Consider the following 11,803-nt stretch of genomic DNA (forward strand, 5'->3'; position numbering starts at 1 on the left):
TCGCGGGTGAGCCTATCCCAGTGACTTTGGGCCTTAGGCAGGGGTACACCTGTGACAGTGATTTCCTTCTTGGGAGGGAAGAGCGCTAACCACCTTTGCCACCGTGCACCCCAAACCGGATATCCATGTTGGCATTCCAGCAAATTAATTACTTCTTGTTGTAGTTATTAATCCAGACTTTGTCGAGTTCCCTCCCCAAAACTCTGTGTGTGTAAGTGTGTGTATAAGTGTGAGTGTGTGTGTAAGTGTGAGTGTGTGTAAGTGTGAGTGTGTGTAAGTGTGAGTGTGTGTAAGTGTGAGTAAGTGTGAGTGTGTGTAAGTGTGAGTAAGTGTGAGTGTGTGTAAGTGTGAGTGTGTGTAAGTGTGAGTGTGTGTAAGTGTGAGTGTGTGTAAGTGTGAGTGTGTGTATAAGTGTGAGTGTGTGTAAGTGTGTGTAAGTGTGAGTGTGTGTAAGTGTGTGTAAGTGTGAGTGTGTATAAGTGTGAGTGTGTGTAAGTGTGAGTGTGTGTAAGTGTGAGTGTGTGTGTAAGTGTGAGTGTGTGTATAAGTGTGAGTGTGTGTAAGTGTGTGTGAGTGTGTGTAAGTGTGAGTGTGTGTGCCTAAAACGCCGTAGACTTGCACGTGCACTAAGTTCATTTTCATCAAGAGCAGCCTTCTTAAGCGCAGTCATAATAACTTCAGCTTGTTCCCTTGAAACAAGTTGGACAGATTCAAGGTGCAGCCGTTTAATAAACGTCTACGTCGATATTGGGTGAGGAAAATTAAAACGGCACACTTTTTTACCTCTTTCATGTTTTGGCGTGACGTTTGGAATGCTGCTGCATCAAAGTAACTTTTTCCAATACATTTGGGTCTGAGGATCGTTTACACGTGACGTATTGATCCACAAAGTTAACGACCTCCTCATCAGTGTTTACACAAGTTTGGGATCGTTTTCACCCAAAAGAGGGCGTGACAATGCGGGCTGCCTCTCGGCTGGAATTCTAGACAATAAGGGGGGAAAGTATAGAACATGTTTGAAGTAATTAAGCAGAACGTGGTTTAAAATTTGTTTGATAGTTTTTCTGTAGCGTCATAACAACATCTCAGTCGTGACTCTTTTTTTCTGTCCGAGCAAAAAAAGAAACTTAAAATGACAAGATCATCTGATTTGTTGTGGCCAAAGTGCGTTTGTCTAAAGAGAAACTCGGAAGGAATGAGTAGTTTTTTTTAATCTGTAAAGGAATCTTGTTTTTAGGCTGCTTAAGACTGCAAGTAAGCTAACGTTTATTAGCATAGCTTTTAGCAACAGCTCAGTGCAAGTCACATAGATCTAGTTATGATTTTGTTTTGATTGACAAAAGATCGAAACAACCACAAAAACCTTTTCTTAAAACACTTTCGACTAAAGCATTATAAAATATAAACATTATTGTCCTTTTTAATGCCAAAAACCCTCAACAACAAAGAGTCTTTATCCAGACCAGTGCACGTTTGACACGTTTAAGACTTGTCAAACGTGTCAAATGTTGGAAATACTGTACATTTTTACTCTTAAAAGTAAAAGGGAAGTAACAGGTAATTTATATTTATACATTAAAACAACTAACTAAATTACGTTTTAGGTTTTTTTTGCTTTCTGAAATTTAAATGGCACGAATGATAAATAAAATTATAATCTTTTACGTCCTTCAGTGGTTTAAAGTTTGTCTTGTTCTGGAAATCAACTTTCGGATCTCCAGCCCAAGTCCTGATAAACAAACCAAACCATTTCTTCAAACCACTTTATTTTAAGTTTGCATGGCGGCCATTTTAAAACAGCATCCGATTCAGTCCCATTTTGTTCGAGTCGACATGATAAACTGTACAAAGTGTGAAAATACACGACAACACAAACTGTATAAAACACGAGGGGGACGACAAACTATTTAAAAGCAACACAATTTTCCTTTAATTTGGATTTTAAAAACAGGCTTTAAAATCTTTTAAACTGTATAAAAAATGCTAAAACGTACTGGCAAAGACGTGAAAACAAATGCCCGCGCCGGAACTCTTCTGCCGCTAGAGAACGCAACGTTTATTTTGTGTCAGAGACGTAAAATGGTATAAATATGAACATATTCACAGATATTTACAAAGTCCGAGCCACGGTTCAGGTCGAGAGCGGCGCTCCGGTTTCCTCATTTCTGAGCAAAGCGTTTTCCAGGAGGTCCAGGGAAACCATTGGCAACTTGGCCACTTCAAAGAACACCCTGAACGAGAAGAAAAACACGGTAAGAGAGAAATAACACGCTGAACGAGAAGATACTTGTGAGTAGAGTACATACGTGAGTAGAGTACATACATGTGTAGAGTACATACGTGAGTAGAGTACATACATGTGTAGAGTACATACGTGAGTAGAGTACATACATGTGTAGAGTACATACGTGAGTAGAGTACATACATGTGTAGAGTACATACGTGAGTAGAGTACATACTTGTGAGAGTACTTGTTGCGTATGGCCTTGAGCCTCTCGTCCAGCGGCGCACTCAGAGTGAAGTAGAGTTTCCTGACCACAGGGCTAAGGTCAGAGAGCTCATACCCCGAGTGGAACTGGAGACATGGTGTCTGAAGCAGAGAAGGTCAGGAGGTCATGAAGCAGTGAAAGTCAAAAGGTCATGAAGCAGAGAAGGTCAAAAGGTCATGAAGCAGAGGTCAGGAGGTCATGAAGCAGTGAAGGTCAAAAGGTCATGAAGCAGAGGTCAGGAGGTCATGAAGCAGTGAAGGTCAAAAGGTCATGAAGCAGAGGTCAGGAGGTCATGAAGCAGTGAAGGTCAAAAGGTCATGAAGCAGTGAAGGTCAAAAGGTCATGAAGCAGAGGTCAGGAGGTCATGAAGCAGTGAAGGTCAAAAGGTCATGAAGCAGTGAAGGTCAAAAGGTCATGAAGCAGAGGTCAGGAGGTCATGAAGCAGTGAAGGTCAAAAGGTCATGAAGCAGTGAAGGTCAAAAGGTCATGAAGCAGAGAAGGTCAAAAGGTCACGAAGCAGTAAAGGTCAAAAGGTCACGAAGCAGAGAATGTCAGGAGGTCATGAAGCAGTGAAGGTCAAAAGGTCGTGAAGCAGAGAAGGTCATGAAACAGAAACACGTGATGAGGCGAGTCGTGTGGTCCGAAATACGCGGCGAGGTCAGAAACACACGGTGAGAGTGGACGTACCCATCCTCCGAGGCCTTTGCTGACCAGTGCCAGCAGCAGACAGGCCGATGCCAGCAGAGAGCTGCGCTCCACCACCAGCGCCATCTCCAGGAGGCTCATCTCACAGAAGTAACGTGCCAGCGTCAGAGTGTCCATGGCCGCGCCCGCGCACTGGACACACGCCAAGCACACGTCAGCGGTCAGATACAACACATCGAGCTTTACCATTAGGCCTGACCGGTCGTCCGGCAGCCTCTGGCCGGTCGTCCAGCTCGTACCTTGGCGTAGCGGCGGAGGAAGCGGTACGGGATGGGGATGTTGATGTCGAAGCCGAGCGCCTGGAGAATGGTGCGCTCCATGGAGATAAGCTCCTCCCTCTTGTACGCGTCATCGCAGATATACAGGAAGTCGTCCAAACACGGCGGGCTGCGCTCCTGAAACCACACAAGGCGTTCAGGGTCGTTCAGAAGCATTTCACAGAGAAGTCATGTTCTTTCAGATGAACGTTAAGTCCTGACCTCAAACTTGGAGGCGATGAGCATCGTGGTGGAGCCGACCAGCTGCAGGAGCTCCCTGTCCACCGGCGCCCTGGACAGGAAGTGGTCAGTCATCTTCACCGCCAGGTAAAGGGTCTCATGGAACAGCTCGAAGTTCTCCTGCAAGCACGCCACAAGAGCAAGAGTGTGACGACATAATCAGTTGTTGTAAGAGTTTAAGCAAGGGTCTAAACCTCAGCGCTGCCATTCGAACATGGACCAGGCGTGGCCTTCAACTGCACAGGTTGGACCTCTGCTTTTATTAGCAATGTTCCGCTGCTAATTGCTAATGCTAAATCACTTAAGTCTACTCTAAACGCAGGACGGACGGATTTTTAGAGCGAATCAAGCGACCTGAAAATAACTAGTGCCACACCTCTGAGCGAGATGCTTAACTGCACTTTCTACATAAATAATGACTGTTTCAGTCATCATGGGGTCTATTAACGCTGCATAAACGTCACTTGATTGTGCAGGTGAACGACTGAAGGGCAGAGAAGACGCAGGACACATTTCCACACAAAAAATTAGGTCTCATCATGGGTCACATTTCCATTTGGGGCCCACCAGGAGCTCCAGCTGTAACAGATTTGCATTTAAAAGACCTTAAAGTCCGTGGGGACGCTGAAACGACGTGGATGTGCTGCTGCTCCTCCGCCCTGTTGGCCGGAGTAGACTTCAGGACCAGAGAAAGTGCGTTAACATGACAAGACTTTGTCGTTTCGCTGCTGGGGCCAAAACAGTGTGAAAAACGAGCTTTATTCATCAGACCAAAGCGTCACCTTCCACCGCTGTGTGTTTTATAGTGAAAGGGAACAACAGGTGAGATTACTATAACACACACGACTCACACGGATACGCTTTCCCGCTCCCATGCTCCGCACGCGTCGCCCCACCCCGCACGCGTCGCTCCCCACCCCGCACGCGTCGCTCCCCACCCCGCACGCGTCGCCCCACCCCGCACGCTTCGCCCCTCACACTTGTCTCACCTGAACTTCGACGAGCCAATCGATGAGGATGGCCCTCATCTCGGGGTTCAGACTCGACTGCTGTGACATGTAGTCTGGCATAACAAACTTCTCCTGTGGGACAGAACGCACACGCTTAAAGCCACGCCCCTCAGTCTTACGCCCGGCCTCGGCGGCGCCACCGACCTCTCTCCGCTTGAGGTAGTCGAAGATGTCTTTGGCGTACTCCGGACACAGGATGCAGTCCCCCCGGTTTTCTGAGTCGATGTCGAACTCTGCAGGGATCTGGAGCCAAGCGAAACGAGAAACCGTAAAGAAGTGGAACATTATGATTGTGCCCCCAGGGAAGCCCCTCTGCGCCGCCCCCCGTGTGTGCTCGTATCTTTATTCATTTTACGTCGCTCGTGGAGAGGAAGCGGCAGGATTTGTCCCGCTGCAGTTCAGAGCGAGACGGGATTAGTTTCAGTTTGTGCCAAGGCGACGACGACGTGGTGCCGTCAATTCCTGCGCACGACAAGGCCGGAAGAGTGATGTCATCTCCAGCTACGAGACGTTTCAGTTGTGAGAGATTTAGAATGTTGAGGCACCTTGACTTTGACTGAAAATCATCCGTCTAAAGGTTGTGTAGTTGGACCTCCTGTTCAGCCTCACCTGCAGCGGCCTCACCTGCAGCGGCCTCACCTGCAGCGGCCTCACCTGCAGCGGCCTCACCTGCAGCGGCCTCACCTGCAGCGGCCTCACCTGCAGCGGCCTCACCTGCAGCGGCCTCACCTGCAGCGGCCTCACCTGCAGCGGCCTCACCTGCAGCGGCCTCACCTGTGGTCTCTGGTGCACTGGAGCGTCCTGGAGAGTAGGGGGCGCAACGTCGACCTCCGGCTTTTTGACCGGGGCATCCGCTGCATCCTCCTGCGCTTCCCGTTTGACCTCCGGCACTTCCCGTTTGACCTCCGGCACTTCCCGTTTGACCTCCGGCGCTTCCCGTTTGACCTCCGGCGCTTCCCGTTTGACCTCCGGCGCTTCCCGTTTGACCTCATGGACTTTGACCTGGACCTCCTCCGTCTTTTCGACCTCGACGGACGACTCTGAGCTCACAGACGACCTGCACGACCAAAACGGATAGAAATGTTCACAGTGGTCAGATGTGGCTCGTGGGTGAGTTCACAGTGGTCAGATGGCTCGTGGGTGAGTTCACAGTGGTCAGATGGCTCGTGGGTGAGTTCACAGTGGTCAGATGGCTCGTGGGTGAGTTCACAGTGGTCAGATGTGGCTCGTGGGTGAGTTCACAGTGGTCAGATTGCTCTTGGGTGAGTTCACAGTGGTCAGATTGCTCTTGGGTGAGTTCACAGTGGTCAGATGGCTCGTGGGTGAGTTCACAGTGGTCAGATGGCTCGTGGGTGAGTTCACAGTGGTCAGATTGCTCGTGGGTGAGTTCACAGTGGTCAGATTGCTCGTGGGTGAGTTCACAGTGGTCAGATTGCTCGTGGTTGAGTTCACAGTGGTCAGATGTGGCTCGTGGGTGAGTTCACAGTGGTCAGATGGCTCGTGGGTGAGTTCACAGTGGTCAGATGTGGCTCGTGGGTGAGTTCACAGTGGTCAGATTGCTCGTGGGTGAGTTCACAGTGGTCAGATGTGGCTCGTGGGTGAGTTCACAGTGGTCAGATGGCTCGTGGGTGAGTTCACAGTGGTCAGATGGCTCGTGGGTGAGTTCACAGTGGTCAGATTGCTCGTGGGTGAGTTCACAGTGGTCAGATGGCTCGTGGGTGAGTTCACAGTGGTCAGATTGCTCGTGGGTGAGTTCACAGTGGTCAGATGGCTCGTGGGTGAGTTCACAGTGGTCAGATTGCTCGTGGGTGAGTTCACAGTGGTCAGATTGCTCGTGGGTGAGTTCACAGTGGTCAGATGTGGCTCGTGGGTGAGTTCACAGTGGTCAGATGTGGCTCGTGGGTGAGTTCACAGTGGTCAGATGGCTCGTGGGTGAGTTCACAGTGGTCAGATGGCTCGTGGGTGAGTTCACAGTGGTCAGATTGCTCTTGGGTGAGTTCACAGTGGTCAGATTGCTCGTGGGTGAGTTCATAGTGGTCAGATGGCTCGTGGGTGAGTTCACAGTGGTCAGATGGCTCGTGGGTGAGTTCACAGTGGTCAGATTGCTCTTGGGTGAGTTCACAGTGGTCAGATTGCTCTTGGGTGAGTTCACAGTGGTCAGATGGCTCGTGGGTGAGTTCACAGTGGTCAGATGTGGCTCGTGGGTGAGTTCACAGTGGTCAGATGTGGCTCGTGGGTGAGTTCACAGTGGTCAGATTGCTCGTGGGTGAGTTCACAGTGGTCAGATTGCTCGTGGGTGAGTTCACAGTGGTCAGATGGCTCGTGGGTGAGTTCACAGTGGTCAGATTGCTCTTGGGTGAGTTCACAGTGGTCAGATTGCTCTTGGGTGAGTTCACAGTGGTCAGATGGCTCGTGGGTGAGTTCACAGTGGTCAGATGGCTCGTGGGTGAGTTCACAGTGGTCAGATGGCTCGTGGGTGAGTTCACAGTGGTCAGATTGCTCGTGGGTGAGTTCACAGTGGTCAGATTGCTCGTGGTTGAGTTCACAGTGGTCAGATGGCTCGTGGGTGAGTTCACAGTGGTCAGATGTGGCTCGTGGGTGAGTTCACAGTGGTCAGATGGCTCGTGGGTGAGTTCACAGTGGTCAGATGGCTCGTGGGTGAGTTCACAGTGGTCAGATGGCTCGTGGGTGAGTTCACAGTGGTCAGATGGCTCGTGGGTGAGTTCACAGTGGTCAGATTGCTCGTGGGTGAGTTCAGTGGTCAGATTGCTCGTGGGTGAGTTCACAGTGGTCAGATGTGGCTCGTGGGTGAGTTCACAGTGGTCAGATGTGGCTCGTGGGTGAGTTCACAGTGGTCAGATGGCTCGTGGGTGAGTTCACAGTGGTCAGATGGCTCGTGGGTGAGTTCACAGTGGTCAGATTGCTCTTGGGTGAGTTCACAGTGGTCAGATTGCTCTTGGGTGAGTTCACAGTGGTCAGATGGCTCGTGGGTGAGTTCACAGTGGTCAGATGGCTCGTGGGTGAGTTCACAGTGGTCAGATTGCTCTTGGGTGAGTTCACAGTGGTCAGATGGCTCGTGGGTGAGTTCACAGTGGTCAGATGGCTCGTGGGTGAGTTCACAGTGGTCAGATGGCTCGTGGGTGAGTTCACAGTGGTCAGATTGCTCGTGGGTGAGTTCACAGTGGTCAGATTGCTCGTGGGTGAGTTCACAGTGGTCAGATTGCTCGTGGGTGAGTTCACAGTGGTCAGATTGCTCGTGGGTGAGTTCACAGTGGTCAGATTGCTCGTGGGTGAGTTCACAGTGGTCAGATGTGGCTCGTGGGTGAGTTCACAGTGGTCAGATGTGGCTCGTGGGTGAGTTCACAGTGGTCAGATGGCTCGTGGGTGAGTTCACAGTGGTCAGATGGCTCGTGGGTGAGTTCACAGTGGTCAGATGGCTCGTGGGTGAGTTCACAGTGGTCAGATGGCTCGTGGGTGAGTTCACAGTGGTCAGATTGCTCGTGGGTGAGTTCACAGTGGTCAGATTGCTCGTGGGTGAGTTCACAGTGGTCAGATTGCTCGTGGGTGAGTTCACAGTGGTCAGATTGCTCGTGGGTGAGTTCACAGTGGTCAGATGTGGCTCGTGGGTGAGTTCACAGTGGTCAGATGTGGCTCGTGGGTGAGTTCACAGTGGTCAGATGGCTCGTGGGTGAGTTCACAGTGGTCAGATGGCTCGTGGGTGAGTTCACAGTGGTCAGATGGCTCGTGGGTGAGTTCACAGTGGTCAGATTGCTCGTGGGTGAGTTCACAGTGGTCAGATGGCTCGTGGGTGAGTTCACAGTGGTCAGAAGCAGCAGATAGAGGTATTCTTACTTCAGGTTGGTCTGGTTCCGGGCCGACACGGCGCTGGAGCAGACTGTACTTTTCTTCGCCGGATTCTTTGTGGCCTTCTTTTTCCCGGGAAAACTGATCCCCACTTTATGAGCCTGAAACAGAACACGCAGAAGAAGACACTCGAGTTAATCCACTGACCACCCACCACCGGTCAGTCAAGGTCGTTTGGACCGGGAAGCGCTGAAGGAGACTTAGCGACAAAGTAGAGGATGTGCAGTTCATTTTAATCAAACAACGCAGAGTTCAGACTTAAGGGACAATTCTCGTTTTAAATGGCACAGATTCATTAACCTGTTACCACCCACCTGCTCGCCGGCGAGCATTTTCTATATCTCAAATATTCTCTTAAATCACTTTTATTTCCGTGGTCAATACCAGCAAGTTATACATCATTTTAAAGCTTTTTTTCTCAACAAAACAAATATGTCATTGATTTACATTGAATAATTTGCCCCAAGAAGCAATTGCCAATAGTTTGTGAGAAAGTCTCAACTTTTACAAACTCATGTCCTGTTTGTGTTTATGACGGACGAAACGGCTTTAATTCTGTTCATCCTTGTGCTCAGTCTGTCCGTAAGGAACCATTGAACAACAATATCACTTGTATTTTTACTGAAGTTTTCACATTTCGAGATATTGTCAAGTAAACAAAGTGTTCTTCGTTTCTTTCTCCGTCCAGAACAAATGACCTGTTTGACTTATAAGATGGTGTTTGGCATCGATCTCTTCCTCAGACTGTTACCTACAGAATGAGACCATCCACCAGCCTCCGGAGGAAAAAAATGCGGCGGTTCCAACGCGCAAAGCTAACGTGTTTGTAGCCACGTAGCTAACGTCAGCAGGACTTTGATTGACATATTATTCTAGCCAATAAAAATAGCTTTCGAAAGAGGGGCTGGACTTAGAACTTATCCACACAGAATCCTCTGTAATTCTCCTGCGTAAGGCTGTAAAGAGGAGAGGAGACGAGGGGACTAGAATTTGCGCGTAAGGTTTTCTGATTTTAGAAGTTGGGCACAGTTGGCACATATTTGGATCACTTGAATATAATTTTTGATACAAAAAGGTCAACAGCACCAAAATGCTTGTTCCCAGAGATCTGAAACTTGACACAGTTGTTGTCAACAAGATAAACATCATGTACAGTGAACAGCATAAACACACAATGAAGTATGTCCTGCTCAGGACCATTACAAATTAACAATATTCAGGCGAGACTAAAAAAAGGATGTTTTGCTCATGTTTGTGCTTCTGTAGTGTAAGTTCTGAAGCCCTGACAGTGTGTCATGTGCACATCTGCAGAAACTAGAAGGCCTAAGCTTTCTAATGATGCATCACACTCACATGTGGAACATAAGATCCTCTTTTAATAAGCAATGCCATTTGGGTCCAACCATTGTGCACAGGGCGAAAATAGGTGGGTGGTAACACGTCTGTTATGTTCATTGTTCAGAAAATTAATATTGAAAGCCATGTCGGTGCGTTTTCCTTTTGACATTATAACACTGGAGCGATTAATTTAGTAGTCGACAGTCAAACGGCCATTACTATTGAACATTGAGGCTTTATAAATACAGTTTTAACCACATAAAAGGTTGAAATATGGCGACTGAAAGCTTCTGGAGAAAGAATATTTAAGAATAAAGTGTATGATTGATAAAAGAACTAGTTTATTCTTTGACATTTTGATTTAATATTGCCCCTGTTTAAATGTGTGTTTTAGAGTGTGGTCCAGAGAACTATTACCATTATCAAAATATGATCAATTATGATTAAAGATAAAACGTGATTAGGTTAAAATTGATAGTAATTTAAAAATACAAAAACAGGACAATACAATCATGAGAACCTAAAAATAGTGACATTATAGAACCAACATTTTGTATTTTTAGTTCAATTTAAAGTTTAAAAATAAATAAAAAATAGATCCAGAATGTAATTATTTAAAGAACATTTTTATCTGCTAGTTTTTGTCACTTTTAACTTTAATTTTCAGAAAGTTCAGTTTTGTAAAGCCGCTCAGACTCGAGGAACAGTAGAATATGAAAGTGAGAGAGTTCACCCCAAAAACAAACACAAACGGGACGATATCGGGCCCTTCAAACGGACCGTCGTGCGAGACGTTTGAGTTACGTTTGTGATGTCGATGAACGCCGTCCTCTTCTTGGGCGCTCCTGTGGGCGGAGACGACGACCTCTTGACCTGCGACGTCTCCTCCTGAAACGACCATAAACACACACATTCTGAGGAGGAACATCGCCGAAAACACCAACAACACACGACAACAACACGACAAACACGTAACAACAAACAGACAACACCACCACAAACATGCAACAACACGACAAACGCTCAACAACAACACAACAGCTTTTAGATGGAGAACATTAAAGTTTGACACAGAAAATGTAACAATAAAATGAGAATGTTAAGGGTCCAGACAAACATAACTATTAGAGAAATTATATCAATTATCCTGAATAATTAGAGCAGCTCTGAACAATATAAAGTATTCTTATGGCAAACATAAATCACATCATCACATTTAACATAAATAACTAGATGAAGAAGCAGCTTTGTAGATCTTTAAATACCAATAAAAAACATGAATAATTTGACTTTTCTTTACACATATCATAATGAAACTAAAAAATGAGACGCAAACACATTTTCTTTTCCAATTATGACAATTTCCTGTGACTTCACTGATGATTTATGGATGAAAAACCATGAGATCGGCGCAGTTTATCTCATGCATTGGAAAGTCTGTCATCCCCTCGAGACCACACGAGTTAAACATCATTAAAAGGCGCTAAACTCGTGCAGAAAAGCGCAGAATGACCTGGTTTTCGTCGCTCCTCGTGCAGAGCTTGGCCAGTCGACTCGTCGCAGCCACATTCGGCTTTTTCCCCCTCGTAAAAGGCATTTCTTCTCTTTTTCCACCGACCTACAAACAAAAGCACAGCGACATCAGCAAACAACGCGACACAACACGAACAACACGCACTTTGTCGTGAGTTTGAGACACTTTTCGCGTGAATTTAAACCACAACAAACCGCGAAAAGCTGCGTTTCTGTCGCATTAACACACGATTCCGACACGTAAACGGCGTTCGCACGGGAATAACGCACGTTTTTCACGCACTCACCCGCACAAAACAGACTTAAATCCTTCCCCGCACTCGTAAACCCGCGTGTGCCTCGGCCAAGTGCGTTTTAAAATCCGCCT

At 47.5% G+C, this 11,803-nt stretch overlaps 1 protein-coding gene across 1 annotated transcript; it reads right to left on the reverse strand.

Annotated features, from left to right (window-relative positions):
- Positions 1-2,058: 2,058 nt before the first annotated feature.
- ccnb3 (cyclin B3) lies at positions 2,059-11,531 on the reverse strand. The gene is made up of 11 exons (XM_072458915.1): positions 11,417-11,531; positions 10,708-10,791; positions 8,554-8,666; positions 5,476-5,758; positions 4,846-4,944; positions 4,681-4,773; positions 3,674-3,811; positions 3,434-3,589; positions 3,177-3,326; positions 2,460-2,590; positions 2,059-2,231 (listed from the first exon to the last, which is right to left on the reverse strand). The coding sequence occupies exons 1-11, from the start codon at positions 11,498-11,500 to the stop codon at positions 2,132-2,134; spliced, it is 1,431 nt and encodes a 476-aa protein (XP_072315016.1). The 5' UTR covers positions 11,501-11,531; the 3' UTR covers positions 2,059-2,131.
- Between the last annotated feature and the right edge of the window lie 272 nt (positions 11,532-11,803).

Source organism: Eucyclogobius newberryi, unplaced genomic scaffold (assembly GCF_026437365.1).
Source record: "Eucyclogobius newberryi isolate DKJ021-1_F unplaced genomic scaffold, fEucNew1.0.hap1 SCAF_22, whole genome shotgun sequence".
In the NCBI taxonomy this organism is placed as follows: Eukaryota; Metazoa; Chordata; class Actinopteri; order Gobiiformes; family Gobiidae; genus Eucyclogobius; species Eucyclogobius newberryi.

Bases quoted from the DNA above. Each gene is read 5' to 3' on its own strand.
- ccnb3 (XM_072458915.1), bottom strand. From the start codon at position 11,500: ATGCCTTTTACGAGGGGGAAAAAGCCGAATGTGGCTGCGACGAGTCGA. The intron at 10,792-11,416 runs GTCATTCTGCGC...TGGTCGTTTCAG, and splicing joins CGAGGAGCGACGAAAACCAG to GAGGAGACGTCGCAGGTCAA. The intron at 2,591-3,176 runs GTACGTCCACTC...TCTCTGCTTCAG, and splicing joins GCAAAGGCCTCGGAGGATGG to ACACCATGTCTCCAGTTCCA.